This window comes from Daucus carota, chromosome 9 (assembly GCF_001625215.2).
Source record: "Daucus carota subsp. sativus chromosome 9, DH1 v3.0, whole genome shotgun sequence".
NCBI lineage: Eukaryota > Viridiplantae > Streptophyta > Magnoliopsida > Apiales > Apiaceae > Daucus > Daucus carota.
In genome coordinates, this window is record NC_030389.2 from 43,126,978 (window position 1) to 43,146,841 (window position 19,864).

Sequence of the window (19,864 nt, forward strand, 5' to 3'; positions counted from 1 at the left end):
TCAGAATTTTTTTTTAAACAGATTGTACTTGAGGAAAACACCAACCTGCTCTAGCTCTTTTCAATGTAAATTGGTACTTAAAATATTGAACCTTGCTTTGAAATCTTGTAAGTTGCAGAGAATGAACTCAAGAAATCCTTTTAATTTAGTTGAGTACGTATTCACTTTAAGAGTAATGCTCCCTACATAAAATTACAAAATTTGTTACTTATGGATTTCAAAAGATGATATAAACGCTTAAGAAGTACTCCCTCGGTCCCATTCACATTTCTATTTTTGTTGGTCAAACTGAAAATTTATATCTTAAAGTTTATTTAAAATTATTTCTAATGATATATTTTTAATTTTTACAGTATCAATTAATAAAATATTAATAAATTTCAGTCAAACTTTAGTCAATTTGATTGGCACAAAACCAAATGTGACAACTAAAATGGGACGGAGGGAGTAATGACTAATGCATGCTAACTACACAAAATTACAAAATCAGTTACAACTTTTCTAAAGAGTGATGTGTCTATCCATATCCAAGTATAAAGTAGTATTAATTAAGATGTCGGTCATTTTTCTCATGCATGTTTCTCATTTTATTTAAATATATTTTAATTTGTTTTATTTATAATTTTTTCTTTCATGTTCTCATTATACATAAACAGTTTAAGATGAATATTATTTTGTTAATTTTTTTTGCCACATGTTATTTTATATTTACCGTACATAGTTATTAATCTTTATATATTATTAAATTCATTTCACAAGTAACAAGCATATATCATAAAAGTTCATGGTATAACATTTTTATAAAATAATATAACTAGAATAAAAGGAAAATAAAATCTTGACAATAGAAATATGATCAACTTTGTCATGATAGTCGAAAATTATTTAAACTAATTAAAATTATTAAAATAATAAATGAGAAGCGCAACAAAATAACAAAAAAAATCAAACGACTAATAACTAATTCAAAAAGATACATATCAAAAGATTTTATGTACTTAATCATATTCATAATTTAAAATAAGGAATTACAACAAATCTGCATTATTTATGGTTTATTTTGCTAGCTCCTTTACTTTGAGATTATCTTCAATTTTTAATTTATGTTTAAATATTTAAATTGTAATAATAACCTATAATGGCATTAAATATGTGAGGATCAGAGGGAATTAAATAACTAGCAATCTAGCATTATTGTTTATAAGATGCATTCTGTTCAATATCCTCCTATTTCTCATTTGTGACTTCCACATTACAAGTTTGATCTCATTTTGTAAGAACTCCAAGTAATTGTTACAAGAAATGTTCAAATTTTCGAATGTGTTAATTTGTTTTGTTTGTCTAATTTATTTATAGTGTTGACCTTAACCATCAGGATTGGTCTGTATACAAGACTGATCAACAGCAAGCTTAATGAAGGACTACATAATCACTATTACTAAGCCTGTGATACAAGGAATACCATACTTACCTCAGACAAGCTTCCTTCTGTTAAACATATTGCCTGTAATATGAAGTTTTATGCCATGTAGCTAAAATTGAGTTGATCAGAGAAATTGGCTCAAACACCCGAATAAGCATAGAAAATTAATCCTTTACGGCTTGCAAGTTGCAAAGATTCAAAAATATATTTACGTTAAATGTGATATAAAATTGGTGTACAATACTCCAACGATAAACAAGGTGACTTGAAAAAATTCTAGTGTCATCCTAAAGTTGTATATAAGGCAAGATCGGTACAAGTTTCTTGCTGTGTCGTGCCCATCCAAGTACTCACACTCAATCAAATACCTTATTCTTGTCTCCATCAATAAGGGTTCACCTGAAATCTGAACTGCAGATGCTTTATGACTTCTGCAATAAATTTTGTAGCCTGCTTTTAACGCGATGGAAGGATATCTGTAGCCTGCTTGATCCCTTTATGTACTGATCAGCACCATTGAATGAAGATCATGAGGACACACATCTCATATGTAGATACATTCAGCTTATTTTTTTTCTGTGACTTCCCAAAGGTTGCATTTTAAGTCCAAAGTGCACATGTTAGTTAAGCCAAGACAAGAATCTGTGTGTTCTCCTAGAAAATAAGAGCGGAACTTCTCACACAGAGCTGACATTTCAGATGGCAGGTTGCAAGTGACAATGGGCAAGATCTTAATATATATTGTCATTTGTACATTGAGGTAGTTCCGAACTCTTTTTATTTCTTCACTTCGACGTATCAGTTTTCTTCAAGTAGGCCTGACAATCACAGTGTTCATTAAGCTTCCAAAAATAAATCTTGTAAAACTCATCAAGAAAAGATAGCTCAAAATAATCCCTGTAGGCTGCGTGTCCTAACTCTTACGACATCTTAATTCCTTTTTGTGTTTTATAATATTTGACTCCTGTAATCGGACTGAGACGATATCATCTGATCAAGAAGTCATTTTTTGGTTTGTGCCACTTCATAGTTGATTAATCTTGCCAAAGTTGTGCAATACCATATTATAAGCATTTCTGGAACATTAAAGAAAACATATTAGAAACATCCTCGTTTGTATAAAAAGTTGTTAGCAACAGAAATTGGGCTGTACATAGGAATTAGTAACATGAAAAAAGGGATTAAACTGGACGATACTAGCTCATAAAGTGGATTTTATAATCTATTTTATTAAATTTCTTTTTCAACATGTATTCCATCATCAATTCATCATGTTATCCCAAGTGCAAGAAGATTTTAGAATTCAGCTAAAAGATCTTGATAGGCATCGGAAGATAAACATAGACAACCATCCCGGAGTGAGTTTACAATTGGATAGGCCCAGCAGAGTGCTTTCACCGTTTGTATTTTTTTCGATCTCCAGTTGCACCTAATTATTTAGTGAAATTCAGACACAACACAATCATACAGTACAAAATTGTTAAAAGGAAAAAAAAGTGAACTGATACAAATACTAATATGCATGTAAATAAGTCAAGAAAGAACAAGAATGAAAGAAATGATCAGCAGAAAAATGTTAATAACATTGTAATTAAGAAAAAGACTAATCCGGGCTAGCTTCTTTAAAGGTGAATTAGTGAAAGACTGCACCTTTCTTTAAAAGTTTTTGAGTTGCAGAGAAGTGAATTGAAGAACCCTTTGAATTTACTCCAGGCTATTAGCACATACTCAACTTAAATAGGTGCCTCACTTGATTTTGTAATTAATCTGGAAAAATTGAATCTTTTGGATTTTTGAATATTAAGAGAAGTGCTAGGTATCTGAATTGGGTATTATAAAAGGTTCATGAATGATGTGGCGGAGAATATACGCTATTTCTATTATCATTCGCGGGTAAAATGAAGATATTAATTGGCGTGGTTGATGTGAAGGAGGTCAGTCTCATTTATTATCTTCGTAACCGACAATGTCTTTTGCAATTTTTTTTTTCTGGAATCAATTTGAGGTCCCTGACATTTTCCTGTAATGATATCAGGTTCACCATAAAAGATCCTGTAATGATATCTGGTTCACCAAAAAAGATAGATCCACTTTTTCAGAAAAAGAAATGAATAAAATCTACGTGGCTATATAAATATTTTGACATTAACAAAAATCAACGTATTCATTTCGAAAAGAATCTACTGGCAACAGTTTGATTCATATTAGACTCTAACATTTTCATGCTAAGCACCAAATTTCATTTTCATACATAATTTCATTTTCAAACATTCACGAATCATTTTGGCGTCTCTAGCATTTCACATTTAAACGGGGTTATTTCAACAAGACCAAATATAAGGAGATCTCATGAGACCTGAGGGCCTCAACGTACCATCAATTTTGTTCCAACTTTTCAACCCTGCAAAAAGTATTCAAGCCTTACAGCAAAACAAGTGTATGTTGGTCAAGACAGAAGAGTGTACTGTTAGTATTAGTTACCCAGGCAAAATGCATGAGCCATGGAGCTATCAGTTCTGAGTTGTCTATATATAGAGAAACATACCTGCTCAACACAAAGCCATATGAAAAATCTCTTGCATTGTAAAGTGAGGATTAGAGGGAACTAAACATGCAGCATTGTTGTTTGATTACACTTTATGTTTAGTTTCCTCTAATATCTTACCTGTGGCTTTCACTTCTCTCCGCGTTCATTAAAACTCCTCTTCACCGCACATCTCCTTGATTCTACTGTGTATTGCCCTATGTGAGAATCGCAGGGAATTAAATAGCCAGCATCTTTGTTTATAAGATGCATTCTGTTTAATTTCCTCCGATATCTCATTTGTGGCTTGCACAATATTAGTTTCATCTCATTTCGCAAGAACTTCAAGAAATACTAACAAGAAATGTAGCTATAAGAGATTTGACTAAAGAATAAGGCTCAGAATCCCGAATAAGCAAGCATTTATCCTTTACAGATCGCAAACATTCAAAAAAAGACAAATTTATGGTTTAAAAGGAAATATATTCAGAGTACTATACTCCAACAGTAAATAAAGATGAGTTCAAGATATCTGGTAATATCCTAAAGTTGCAGACTCAGGCAAGATATCAGTACAAGTTTCTTTGAGTGCCATCCCTTTCCAAATATTCACGCTCAATCAAACTCTCAATTCTTCTTCCAATCACTATAGGGTCTGCCAGGAATCTTGGCTGCAGATGCTCTGTGACCTCCGCGATGATATCAGTATGATCCAACACTCGCCTTGATTTCATTATTCGTACTATTGCAGCATCAATATGATGATTTCGGTTATTCTCCACTCTCTGCCTTATCTCTACTTTCTTAGGATCAGATTCCTTTTCAGCTGAAACAGTTCTTATAGTTAGTTTGTAACTTTTGCCAATGAAATTTTCATTCACGGAAAATAAATCCCCCTCACTGACATCCTTGGTCTCCGGATCTTTTTTCAGTACATTCTTTCCCTCGACACAAGCCAAGGAGTGCAGGCTCCTCTTCAAGTCTGATGGAGGGATCTCTGTAGCCTCCTGGATCTCTCTATAGCTATACTGATCAGCATTATTGAACATCATGAGGACACACATCTGATAAGTAGATACGGTCAACTGATGCTCTTGTCCCTTCCCAAAGATTGCCTTCAAGACAGCTGTGCCCATGTTAGTTTGCCAAGACAATCTACGGCCTGCATGAATTTCTAGATAATAATAGCGGAACTTCTCACAGAGAGCTGACATTTCAGCTGGCAGGTTGCAAGTGACAGTGGGCTGGGGAGGCCATGACCCTGTCGTCAGAACTTGGACTATAAATGTAGGGCTGTCTACCAGCTCAGCATCATGGGCCCAATAGAACCCCAGCATTGTTTCTTGAGAGGTTATCATGTCCGCGAGCATTCTTTCTGCTTTTAAAGTGAACTGATATCCAAATTCAGTCTTTAGCATAACAATCAGACTTCTCTCAGCATTGTAAGAAACAGTTTTTGCTGACAACAGCCGTTGAGCTAAGTGTTGCTTATAGTATTTCTCAAAAACATCTTTCTCCTTTAAGAAACGGAGGAGCACCACTATCTTGTTAAGAGCAGCCTCAACATTCTCCTCACTGACTACCTTCAGACCTTTCCTCAATGTATAATCCAGAAATAATGAGATGAATTCAGAAGAGCGAGGATTCAGATTAAAGATGCTTTCAAACGACGAATCAAAAGCATTTTGAAATGTCTTATCATCACAAAATGCCAGATATATTATTTTATCATATTTCTCCTTGACATCCAAGAGGAACTTAACAAACTTCACAGGATTTCTTGCCCTTTCCGTATCAGCAACAAGCTGTTCACCGGTTTCTCTGAGGTGAGAAGTCATCACAGCCTTCATCGTTGAAAGACCATCAGGAACCCCGTGAAACAAATTATACATTCTTCTCAGGTCCTCAATCTTGTCATCCATAAGCATATTCACTAAGCCCGGCGTATCCAAAAGCCTGGTCTTAATTTTAGGGGACTGTAAAACAATGTCCCTCCAAAGGTGCATGCCAAGCTCACGTACAGGGGTTTTATGGTTATGTGGAATATAAGTCCTGTCCATGTACCTCAGAATGTCATGGATCATCAGCAACACTGTCCTATTCTTAACCCAATTTTTGAAGACTTCCTCCAGAAACAAATCACCTTCGGCCTCTGCTAAACGTTTTGAAATCTCCCTTAGGCGGTTAGTCATAGTGGACTCTACCCCTGTATACAGCATCTCGCCAAAGTTGTGCAATACCATATCATATGCATCTCTAAGACAATGAAGAAAACATATTAGAAACATCATCTTACAGACTTTGCAGTCACAAGTTATTGCATATATGAGTCTGTAAACTTCGAGCAGTATCCAGATATCACAATAAATCTTTGCAGATTCTAACATACACAATTTTAATGAAATCTTTCAAGCAGAAAGGTAAATGATGCATCTACAAATGCAATTTTAAAGAAATCTTACAAGCAGAAAGGTAAATTATGCAACTTGTCTTTTTCGAAATCTAGATAATATTTTACTCAATCATATGGTACTATCATAAAATTATTATATTAAGTGTAAAGAATAGTACTTATCAACATTATAAAGTATCTAATATCATCTCTAAGAGCATAATAACTGAAATATAAATTTAGAATACTCGGTAAGTTGCCCAAAGCACGCCATTTTACTATAATTACCTTTCACAGTTTTCCCTTGTATCAAGTATATATACCTTAACTGTCAAAGCTATAACAACAAAACAAATCTAATTTCAGGGAAATAATATCTTCAGCAATGCAAAAAACTTGACTATAAGAGCCGGTGCGTGTCAATTAGATCAAAAGCTCAGCGAAAAAACCTAGTTGAACAAAGAGAGGGAGCTTGAGTTGGGAATTAATATGCAAGGTTATTGTTATATTTCTAAAATGCGTCTCTTAAGTGCACATTGCTATATATTTAACCTCAGCCCGGTTTCATCTTTCGTTATGACACATACCATTTAAGAATTCTGTATCGAATTCAATTGTGTATAGTAATAATAGTATAGAACAACGTTATAATTGTCCACGTGTGACAATGGGTAACATAAGCCAAAGTATCAGCGCGATAAACAATTTCCCAAATCAAAAGTCCCTGTAACTATAACATAATTTTCCAATAGGGTGCTCCTTTAATATTTAATCTAAAATGGTCTAAAAATCATTTATATATCTGCAGACTGATGGAATTAATTGGATTCTGTTACATGTATCAGAGGGAATACCAATCAACAAGATGCAAGCAACTTTGACAACATACACACGAAAACAAACAAAACAAAATTCCACATAAAATGCAGCAGCAAACAATTCACTGGTGCAACTGAAAATCAATTTAATTAAGAGAATAAATAAGTGAAAGATTGAGGCTTACCTCTGGAGCTCATGGTAACTAAGAAGCCTACCATTGTGATTGTAAATTTCATTGATAGCATGCTCCAATTTCTTCCAAATCTTCTCGGCATACTTGGCATCAACAACCTTGCGCCTCTTAAAATTCTGTTCCTTCTGATTATCATCCATCTCTCCAGCTCTTGGCTCAATCTACTACTGTATCATTCACAAAAAATGAACTAAATCAGCACAATCATGTAGTACAAAATTGATCAGAAGTGAACTGACATTAACATATACACTTTTTTATCAAGTAGAATCAGACACAACAATCATACAGTACAAAATTGTTATGCATGTAATTATAAGTCTAAGAAAGAACAAGAATTAAAGAAATGATCAGCAGTTTTTTTAAAGGTAAATGACTAGTACTTAAAAGATTGCACCTTGCTTTGAAATCTTTGAAGCAGGAGAGAATGAATTCAGGGATTCTTTTAATTTAGTTGAGACTCCGGTACATATTCACTTTAGAAGTAATGCTACCTACACAAAATTACAAAATCAGTTACTTATGGATTTCTACGAGAATGATATACTCACTTAAGGAGTAATGAGTAATGCATGCTAACTACACAAAATTACAAAATCAGTTACAGTTTTTTAAGAGAATGATGTGTCCAGTGAAGTATAAAGTTACCTAGTATTAATTATGCTATCGGGTCATTTTTGTGGTACATGTTTATCATTTTATTTAAGAGTAAAGTGCATTTTGTGTATCTGCACTTGCAATACTGCACTTCTAAAACATAGTAAAGTGTATTTATATTTTTCTGTCATATTTTCATTATACATAAACTGTTGAGATGAATATTATTTGTTATACTTATATTTATTGAACATAGTTATTAATCTTTAAATATTATTAAATTCATTTCGCAAATAACAAGCACATATAAAAAAAATCATGGTGCAACATTTTTATAAAATAATATAACTACAATAAAAAGAAAATAAAACCTTGGAAATATAACTTTAATCAATTTTGTCACGCCAGTCGAAAATTATTTAAACTAATTAGAGTTATTAAATAGTAAATGATTAGTGCATTATGTCAGGATTGGAGGGAATTAAATAGTTAGCATTCTAATTTCAAGTGCATTTATTTCTTCCACTCTTCAGTTAAATCTCACATGGAGAATTAGTAACAATCTGCTTGCTGGTTTTTCACAGACAAGCCTTACTTCTGTTGAAGAAAACCATATATCAGGTGTTAACCAGTCGATGGAAATTTTACACCATTGTAGCTATAAGAGAGTTGATCAGAGAATATGGCTCAGAATCCCGAATAAGCAAGCATTTATCCTTTACAGATCGCAAATATTCAAAAAAAGAGAGACAAATTTATGCTTTAAAAGGAAAATTATTCAGAGTACTATACTCCAACAGAAAATAAAGATGAGCTGAAGATATCTGGTAATAGCCTGAAGTTGCAGAGTCAGGCAAGATATCGGTACAAGTTTCTTCGAGTGCCATCCCTCTCCAAATATTCACGCTCAATCAAATCTTCAATTCTTTTTCCAATCACTATAGGGTCCGGCAGAAATCTTGACTGCAGATGCTTTGTGACCTCCACAATGATATCAGTATGATCCAGCACTAGCCTTGATTTCATTATCCGTACTATTGCAGCATCAATATGATGCTTTCGGTTTTTCTCCACCCTCTGCCTTATCTCTAGTTTTTCAGAATCAGAATCCTTTTGAGCAGAAGCAGTTCTTATAGTTAGTTTGTACCTTTTGCCAGTGAATTTTTCATTCACGGAAAATAAGTCCCCCTCACTGACATCCTTGGTGTCCGGATCTTTATTCAGTACATTCTTTCCCTCGACACAAGCCAAGGAGTGCAGGCTCCTCTTTAAGTCTGATGGAGAGATCTCTGTAGCCTCCTCGATCTCTCTATAGCTATACTGATCAGCATTATTGAACATCATGAGGACACACATCTGATAAGTGGATACAGTCAACTGATGCTCTTGCCCCTTCCCAAAGATTGCCTTCAAGACAGCTGTGCCCATGTTTGTTTGCCAAGACAATCTACGGCCTGCATGAATTCCTAGGTAATAAGAGCGGAACTTCTCACAGAGAGCTGAAATTTCGGCTGGCAGGTTGCAAGTGACAGTGGGCTGGGGAGGCCATGACCCTGTCGTCATAACTTGGACAACCAATGTAGGACTGTTTAGTGTTTACCAGCTCAGCATCATGGGCCCAATAGAACCCCTGCATTGTTTCTTGAGAAGTTACCATATCCGCGAGCATTCTTTCTAATTTTAAGGTGAACTGATATCCAAATTCAGCCTTTAGCATAAGAATCAGACTTCTCTCAGCATTTTCAGAAACATATTTTCCTGATAACAGCCGTTGAGCTAAGTGTTGCTTATAGTATTTCTCAAAAACATCTTTCTCCTTTAAGTAACGGAGGAGCATCACTATCTTGTTAAGGGCAGCCTCAACATTCTCCTCACTGACTGCCTTCAGACCTTTCCTCAGTGTATGATCCAGAAACAATGAGACGAATTCAGCAGAGTGAGGATTCAGATTAAAGATGCTTTCAAACGACGAATCAAAAGCATTTTGAAATGTCTTATCATCGCTAAATGCCAGATATATTATATTATCATATTTCTCCTTGACATCCAAGAGGAACTTAACAAACTTTACAGGATTTCTTGCCCTTTCCATATCAGTAACAAGCTGTTCACCGGTTTCTCTGAGGTGAGAAGCCATCACAGCCTCCATCATTGAAAGACCATCTGGAACCCCGCAAAACAAATTGTACATTTTTCTCAGGTCCTCAAGCTTGTCACCCATAAGCATATTCACTAAGCCTGGCGTATCCAAAAGCCTGGTCTTAATTTTAGGGGACAGTAAAACGACGTCCCTCCAAAGATCCATGCCAAGCTTAAGTACAGGGGTTTTATGGCTATCTGGAATATAAGTCCTGTCCATGTAACTCAGAATGTCATGGACCATCTGCAAAGCTTTCTTATGATCAACCCAATTTCTGTGGACTTCCTCCAGAAACAACTCATCTTTGGCCTCTTCTAAACCTTTTGAAATCTCTTTTAGGTGGTCAGTCATAGTGGACTCTACCCCTGTATACAGCATCTCGCCAAAGTTGTGCAATACCATTTCATATGCATCTCTAAGACAATGAAGAAAACATATAAGAAACATCATCTTGCAGACTTTGCAGTCACAAGGCATTGCATATATGAGTCTGTAAACTTCGAGCAGTATCCAGATATCACAATAAATCTTTGCAGATTCTAACATACACAATTTTAATGAAATTTTACGAGCAGAAAGGTAAATGATGCAGTTATAAATGCAATTTTAATGAAATATTGTGAGCAGAAAGGTAAATGGTGCAACTACAAATGCAATTTGAATGAAATCTTACGAGCAGAAAGGTAAATGATGCAGCTACAAAGGCAATTTTAATGAAATCTTACAAGCAGAAAGGTAAATGATGAACATCTTCAACAATGCAAAAAATTTGATGGTAAGAGCTAGTGTGTGTCAAGTAGATCAAAAGCTCAGCGAAAAACCCTAGTTAAACAAAGAGAGGGAGCTTGAGTTGGGAATTAATATGCAAGGTTATTGTTATATTTCTAGAATGCGTCTCTCAAGTGCAAATTGCTATATATTTAACCTCAGCCCGATTTCCTTTTTTGTTATGAAATATATCATTTAAGAATTCTGTATCAATTCTTCAATCGTGTATTGTAATAATAGAACAACGTTATAATTGTCCACATGTGATAATGGGTAACATTAGCTTAAAAGTATCATGGCCCGATTTCTTTTTTCTATATGACATATACCATTTAAGAATCGATTTTGTATCAAATTCAATTGTTTATAATTAAAGTGTGACAATGGATAACATTAGTTTAAAAGTATTACTGCAAGAAACAATTTCCCAAATCAAAACTCCATGTGTCTATCACATAATTTTCCAATAGGGTGATTCTTCAATATCTAATTTAAAATTATCTCATTTTTATATATCTGCGGACTGATGGAATTAATGGGAAGTCCCAGATATGATAAATGTTTACAGATGTTTCAAGACTAGTAGCAAAATACACTTTAAGATCCTGTTACATGTATCAGAGTGAATAACAATCAACAAGATGCAAGCAACTTTGACAAACATAAACAAGAGAAATGCAGTAGCAAACAATTCACTGGTGCAACTGAAAATCAATGCAAAAGAGTAAATAAGTGAAAGATTGAGGCTTACCTATAGAGTTCCTCGTAGCTAAGACGAAAAGCATTGTAATTGTAGATTTCACTGATAGCATGCTCCAATTTTTTCCAAATCTTCTCGGCATACTTGGCATCAACAACCTTGCGCCTCTTAAATTTTTGTTCCTTCCGATTAATATCCATCTCTTCAACTCTTAACTCAATCTACGGATGTACCATTCGGAAAATGAACTCGATCAGCACAATCATGTAGTACAAAATTGATCAGAATTGAACTGACTTTAACATAAACACTTTTTTTTAAGGAGAATACAGACACAACACAATCATACCATACAAAATTCTTATGCATGTAATTAATCAGTCTAAGAAAGAACAAGAATTAAAGAAATGATCAGAATTTTTTTTTAAACAGATTGTACTTGAGGAAAACACCAACCTGCTCTAGCTCTTTTCAATGTAAATTGGTACTTAAAATATTGAACCTTGCTTTGAAATCTTGTAAGTTGCAGAGAATGAACTCAAGAAATCCTTTTAATTTAGTTGAGTACGTATTCACTTTAAGAGTAATGCTCCCTACATAAAATTACAAAATTTGTTACTTATGGATTTCAAAAGATGATATAAACGCTTAAGAAGTACTCCCTCGGTCCCATTCACATTTCTATTTTTGTTGGTCAAACTGAAAATTTATATCTTAAAGTTTATTTAAAATTATTTCTAATGATATATTTTTTAATTTTTACAGTATCAATTAATAAAATATTAATAAATTTCAGTCAAACTTTAGTCAATTTGATTGGCACAAAACCAAATGTGACAACTAAAATGGGACGGAGAGAGTAATGACTAATGCATGCTAACTACACAAAATTACAAAATCAGTTACAACTTTTCTAAAGAGTGATGTGTCTATCCATATCCAAGTATAAAGTAGTATTAATTAAGATGTCGGTCATTTTTCTCATGCATGTTTCTCATTTTATTTAAATATATTTTAATTTGTTTTATTTATAATTTTTTCTTTCATGTTCTCATTATACATAAACAGTTTAAGATGAATATTATTTTGTTAATTTTTTTTGCCACATGTTATTTTATATTTACCGTACATAGTTATTAATCTTTATATATTATTAAATTCATTTCACAAGTAACAAGCATATATCATAAAAGTTCATGGTATAACATTTTTATAAAATAATATAACTAGAATAAAAGGAAAATAAAATCTTGACAATAGAAATATGATCAACTTTGTCATGATAGTCGAAAATTATTTAAACTAATTAAAATTATTAAAATAATAAATGAGAAGCGCAACAAAATAACAAAAAAAATCAAACGACTAATAACTAATTCAAAAAGATACATATCAAAAGATTTTATGTACTTAATCATATTCATAATTTAAAATAAGGAATTACAACAAATCTGCATTATTTATGGTTTATTTTGCTAGCTCCTTTACTTTAAGATTATCTTCAATTTTTAATTTATGTTTAAATATTTAAATTGTAATAATAACCTATAATGGCATTAAATATGTGAGGATCAGAGGGAATTAAATAACTAGCAATCTAGCATTATTGTTTATAAGATGCATTCTGTTCAATATCCTCCTATTTCTCATTTGTGACTTCCACATTACAAGTTTGATCTCATTTTGTAAGAACTCCAAGTAATTGTTACAAGAAATGTTCAAATTTTCGAATGTGTTAATTTGTTTTGTTTGTCTAATTTATTTATAGTGTTGACCTTAACCATCAGGATTGGTCTGTATACAAGACTGATCAACAGCAAGCTTAATGAAGGACTACATAATCACTATTACTAAGCCTGTGATACAAGGAATACCATACTTACCTCAGACAAGCTTCCTTCTGTTAAACATATTGCCTGTAATATGAAGTTTTATGCCATGTAGCTAAAATTGAGTTGATCAGAGAAATTGGCTCAAACACCCGAATAAGCATAGAAAATTAATCCTTTACGGCTTGCAAGTTGCAAAGATTCAAAAATATATTTATGTTAAATGTGATATAAAATTGGTGTACAATACTCCAACGATAAACAAGGTGACTTGAAAAAATTCTAGTGTCATCCTAAAGTTGTATATAAGGCAAGATCGGTACAAGTTTCTTGCTGTGTCGTGCCCATCCAAGTACTCACACTCAATCAAATACCTTATTCTTGTCTCCATCAATAAGGGTTCACCTGAAATCTGAACTGCAGATGCTTTATGACTTCTGCAATAAATTTTGTAGCCTGCTTTTAACGCGATGGAAGGATATCTGTAGCCTGCTTGATCCCTTTATGTACTGATCAGCACCATTGAATGAAGATCATGAGGACACACATCTCATATGTAGATACATTCAGCTTATTTCTCTGCGCCTTCCCAAAAGCTGCATTTTAAGTCCAAAGTGCGCATGTTAGTTTGCCAAGACAACAGCCTGGGTGCGTTCCTAGATAATGAGAGCGGAACTTCTCACACAGAGCTGACGTTGCAGCTGGCAGGTTGCAAGTGACAATGGGCAAGATCTTAATATATATTGTCATTTGTAAATTGAGGTAGTTCCGAACTCTTTATTTCTTCACTTCGACGTATCAGCTTTCTTTAAGTAGTCCTCACAATCACAGTGTTCATTAAGCTTCCAAAACTAGATCTTGTTGAACTCATCAAGAAATAAAAAGATAGCTCAAAATAATCCTGTAGGCTGCATGTCCTAACTCTTATGACATAATTCCTTTTTGTGTTTTATAATATTTGACTCCCGTAATCGGACCGAGACGATATCATCTGATCAAGAAGTCATTTATTTGGTTTGTGCCACTTCATAGTTGATTAATCTTGCCAACGTTGTGCAATACCATATTATAAGCATTTCTGAAACATTAAAGAAAACATATTAGAAACATCCTCGTTTGTATAAAAAGTTGTTAGCAACAGAAATTGGGCTGTACATAGGAATTAGTAACATGAAAAAAGGGATTAAACTGGACGATACTAGCTCATAAAGTGGATTTTATAATCTATTTTATTAAATTTCTTTTTCAACATGTATTCCATCATCAATTCATCATGTTATCCCAAGTGCAAGAAGATTTTAGAATTCAGCTAAAAGATCTTGATAGGCATCGGAAGATAAACATAGACAACCATCCCGGAGTGAGTTTACAATTGGATAGGCCCAGCAGAGTGCTTTCACCGTTTGTATTTTTTTCGATCTCCAGTTGCACCTAATTATTTAGTGAAATTCAGACACAACACAATCATACAGTACAAAATTGTTAAAAGGAAAAAAAAGTGAACTGATACAAATACTAATATGCATGTAAATAAGTCAAGAAAGAACAAGAATGAAAGAAATGATCAGCAGAAAAATGTTAATAACATTGTAATTAAGAAAAAGACTAATCCGGGCTAGCTTCTTTAAAGGTGAATTAGTGAAAGACTGCACCTTTCTTTAAAAGTTTTTGAGTTGCAGAGAAGTGAATTGAAGAACCCTTTGAATTTACTCCAGGCTATTAGCACATACTCAACTTAAATAGGTGCCTCACTTGATTTTGTAATTAATCTGGAAAAATTGAATCTTTTGGATTTTTGAATATTAAGAGAAGTGCTAGGTATCTGAATTGGGTATTATAAAAGGTTCATGAATGATGTGGCGGAGAATATACGCTATTTCTATTATCATTCGCGGGTAAAATGGAAGATATTAATTGGCGTGGTTGATGTGAAGGAGGTCAGTCTCATTTATTATCTTCGTAACCGACAATGTCTTTTGCAATTTTTTTTTCTGGAATCAATTTGAGGTCCCTGACATTTTCCTGTAATGATATCAGGTTCACCATAAAAGATCCTGTAATGATATCTGGTTCACCATAAAAGATAGATCCACTTTTTCAGAAAAAGAAATGAATAAAATCTACGTGGCTATATAAATATTTTGACATTAACAAAAATCCACGTATTCATTTCGAAAAGAATCTACTGCCAACAGTTTGATTCATATTAGACTCTAGCATTTTCATGCTAAGCACCAAATTTCATTTTCATACATAATTTCATTTTCAAACATTCACGAATCATTTTGGCGTCTCTAGCATTTCACATTTAAACGGGGTTATTTCAACAAGACCAAATATAAGGAGATCTCATGAGACCTGAGGGCCTCAACGTACCATCAATTTTGTTCCAACTTTTCAACCCTGCAAAAAGTATTCAAGCCTTACAGCAAAACAAGTGTATGTTGGTCAAGACAGAAGAGTGTACTGTTAGTATTAGTTACCCAGGCAAAATGCATGAGCCATGGAGCTATCAGTTCTGAGTTGTCTATATATAGAGAAACATACCTGCTCAACACAAAGCCATATGAAAAATCTCTTGCATTGTAAAGTCTTAAGTGAGGATTAGAGGGAACTAAACATGCAGCATTGTTGTTTGATTACACTTTATGTTTAGTTTCCTCTAATATCTTACCTGTGGCTTTCACTTCTCTCCGCGTTCATTAAAACTCCTCTTCACCGCACATCTCCTTGATTCTACTGTGTATTGCCCTATGTGAGAATCGCAGGGAATTAAATAGCCAGCATCTTTGTTTATAAGATGCATTCTGTTTAATTTCCTCCGATATCTCATTTGTGGCTTGCACAATATTAGTTTCATCTCATTTCGCAAGAACTTCAAGAAATACTAACAAGAAATGTAGCTATAAGAGATTTGACTAAAGAATAAGGCTCAGAATCCCGAATAAGCAAGCATTTATCCTTTACAGATCGCAAACATTCAAAAAAAGACAAATTTATGGTTTAAAAGGAAATATATTCAGAGTACTATACTCCAACAGTAAATAAAGATGAGTTCAAGATATCTGGTAATATCCTAAAGTTGCAGACTCAGGCAAGATATCGGTACAAGTTTCTTTGAGTGCCATCCCTTTCCAAATATTCACGCTCAATCAAACTCTCAATTCTTCTTCCAATCACTATAGGGTCTGCCAGGAATCTTGGCTGCAGATGCTCTGTGACCTCCGCGATGATATCAGTATGATCCACCACTCGCCTTGATTTCATTATTCGTACTATTGCAGCATCAATATGATGATTTCGGTTATTCTCCACTCTCTGCCTTATCTCTACTTTCTTAGGATCAGATTCCTTTTCAGCTGAAACAGTTCTTATAGTTAGTTTGTAACTTTTGCCAATGAAATTTTCATTCACGGAAAATAAATCCCCCTCACTGACATCCTTGGTCTCCGGATCTTTTTTCAGTACATTCTTTCCCTCGACACAAGCCAAGGAGTGCAGGCTCCTCTTCAAGTCTGATGGAGGGATCTCTGTAGCCTCCTGGATCTCTCTATAGCTATACTGATCAGCATTATTGAACATCATGAGGACACACATCTGATAAGTAGATACGGTCAACTGATGCTCTTGTCCCTTCCCAAAGATTGCCTTCAAGACAGCTGTGCCCATGTTAGTTTGCCAAGACAATCTACGGCCTGCATGAATTTCTAGATAATAATAGCGGAACTTCTCACAGAGAGCTGACATTTCAGCTGGCAGGTTGCAAGTGACAGTGGGCTGGGGAGGCCATGACCCTGTCGTCAGAACTTGGACTATAAATGTAGGGCTGTCTACCAGCTCAGCATCATGGGCCCAATAGAACCCCAGCATTGTTTCTTGAGAGGTTATCATGTCCGCGAGCATTCTTTCTGCTTTTAAAGTGAACTGATATCCAAATTCAGTCTTTAGCATAACAATCAGACTTCTCTCAGCATTGTAAGAAACAGTTTTTGCTGACAACAGCCGTTGAGCTAAGTGTTGCTTATAGTATTTCTCAAAAACATCTTTCTCCTTTAAGAAACGGAGGAGCACCACTATCTTGTTAAGAGCAGCCTCAACATTCTCCTCACTGACTACCTTCAGACCTTTCCTCAATGTATAATCCAGAAATAATGAGATGAATTCAGAAGAGCGAGGATTCAGATTAAAGATGCTTTCAAACGACGAATCAAAAGCATTTTGAAATGTCTTATCATCACAAAATGCCAGATATATTATTTTATCATATTTCTCCTTGACATCCAAGAGGAACTTAACAAACTTCACAGGATTTCTTGCCCTTTCCGTATCAGCAACAAGCTGTTCACCGGTTTCTCTGAGGTGAGAAGTCATCACAGCCTTCATCGTTGAAAGACCATCAGGAACCCCGTGAAACAAATTATACATTCTTCTCAGGTCCTCAATCTTGTCATCCATAAGCATATTCACTAAGCCCGGCGTATCCAAAAGCCTGGTCTTAATTTTAGGGGACTGTAAAACAATGTCCCTCCAAAGGTGCATGCCAAGCTCACGTACAGGGGTTTTATGGTTATGTGGAATATAAGTCCTGTCCATGTACCTCAGAATGTCATGGATCATCAGCAACACTGTCCTATTCTTAACCCAATTTTTGAAGACTTCCTCCAGAAACAAATCACCTTCGGCCTCTGCTAAACGTTTTGAAATCTCCCTTAGGCGGTTAGTCATAGTGGACTCTACCCCTGTATACAGCATCTCGCCAAAGTTGTGCAATACCATTTCATATGCATCTCTAAGACAATGAAGAAAACATATTAGAAACATCATCTTACAGACTTTGCAGTCACAAGTTATTGCATATATGAGTCTGTAAACTTCAAGCAGTATCCAGATATCACAATAAATCTTGGCAGATTCTAACAAACACAATTTTAATGAAATCTTTCAAGCAGAAAGGTAAATGATGCAACTACAAATGCAATTTAAAAAAAAATCTTACAAGCAGAAAGGTAAATTATGCAACTTGTCTTTTTCAAAATCTAGATAATATTTTACTTAATCATATGATACTATCATAACAATTATTATATTAAGTGTAAAGAGTAGTCCTTATCAACATTATAAAGTATCTAATATCATCTCTAAGAGCATAATAACTAAAATATAAATTTAGAATACTCGGTAAGTTGCCCAAAGCACGCCATTTTACTATAATTAGCTTTCATGGTTTTCCCTTGTATCTAATATATATTCCTTAACTGTAAAAGCTATAACAACTACAAAACAAATCTAATTTTAGGGAAATAATATCTTCAGCAATGCAAAAAACTTGACTACAAGAGCCGGTGCGTGTCAATTAGATCAAAAGCTCAGCGAAAAAACCTAGTTGAACAAAGAGAGGGAGCTTGAGTTGGGAAATTAATATGCAAGGTTATTGTTATATTTCTATAATGCGTCTTTTAAGTGCACATTGCTATATATTTAACCTCATCCCCGTTTCCTCTTTCGTTATGACATATACCATTTAAGAATTCTGTATCGAAGTCAATTGTGTATAGTAATAATAGAATAGAACAACGTTATAATTGTCCCCGTGTGACAATGGGTAACATAAGCCTAAAAGTATCACCGCGATAAACAATATCCCAAATCAAAAGTTCCTGTAACTATAACATAATTTTCCAATAGGGTGCTGCTTTAATATATAATCTAAAATGGTCTAAAAATCATTTATATATCTGCAGACTGATGGAATTAATTGGATTCTGTTACATGTATCAGAGGGAATAACAATCAACTAGATGCAAGCAACTTTGACAAACATAAACACGAAAAACAAAACAAAACTTCCACATAAAATGCAGCAGCAAACAATCCACTGGTGCAACTGAAAATCAATTTAATTAAGAGAGTAAATAAGTGAAAGATTGAGGCTTACCTATAGAGCTCATGGTAACTAAGAAGCCTACCATTGTGATTGTAAATTTCATTGATAGCATGCTCCAATTTCTTCCAAATCTTCTCGGCATATTTGGCATCAACAACCTTGCGCCTCTTAAAATTCTGTTCCTTCTGATTATTATCCATCTCTCCAGCTCTTGGCTCAATCTATTGCTGTATCATTCACCAAAAATGAACTAAATCAGCACAATCATGCAGTACAAAATTGATCAGAAGTGAACCGACATTAACATATACACTTTTTTATCAAGTAGAATCAAACACAACAATCATACAGTACAAAATTGTTATGCATGTAATCATAAGTCTAAGAAAGAACAAGAATTAAAGAAATGATCACCAGTTTTTTAAAAGGTAAATTATTAGTACTTAAAAGACTGCACCTTGCTTTGAAATCTTTGAAGTAGCAGAGACTGAATTCAGGGATTCTTTTAATTTAGTTGAGACTCCGGTGCATATTCACTTTAGGAGTAATGCTACCTACACAAAATTACAAAATCCGTTACTTATGGATATCTACG

General features: G+C 34.2%; 1 protein-coding gene and 2 pseudogenes across 1 annotated transcript; all 3 read right to left on the reverse strand.

Moving 5' to 3' along the window:
- Positions 1 to 4,504: 4,504 nt before the first annotated feature.
- LOC135149700 (cullin-3B-like) lies at positions 4,505 to 7,491 on the reverse strand (annotated as a pseudogene).
- Positions 7,492 to 8,797: 1,306 nt separating this feature from the next.
- LOC135149701 (cullin-3B-like) lies at positions 8,798 to 11,756 on the reverse strand (annotated as a pseudogene).
- A 4,719-nt stretch (positions 11,757 to 16,475) lies between these two features.
- LOC108201711 (cullin-3B-like) lies at positions 16,476 to 19,469 on the reverse strand. The gene is made up of 2 exons (XM_064085496.1): positions 19,321 to 19,469; positions 16,476 to 18,174 (listed from the first exon to the last, which is right to left on the reverse strand). The coding sequence occupies exons 1-2, from the start codon at positions 19,467 to 19,469 to the stop codon at positions 16,476 to 16,478; spliced, it is 1,848 nt and encodes a 615-aa protein (XP_063941566.1).
- Positions 19,470 to 19,864: the final 395 nt, after the last annotated feature.

Bases quoted from the DNA above. Each gene is read 5' to 3' on its own strand.
- LOC108201711 (XM_064085496.1), bottom strand. From the start codon at position 19,469: ATGGATAATAATCAGAAGGAACAGAATTTTAAGAGGCGCAAGGTTGTT. The intron at 18,175-19,320 runs GTAAGCCTCAAT...TCATTGTCTTAG, and splicing joins AGTTACCATGAGCTCTATAG to AGATGCATATGAAATGGTAT.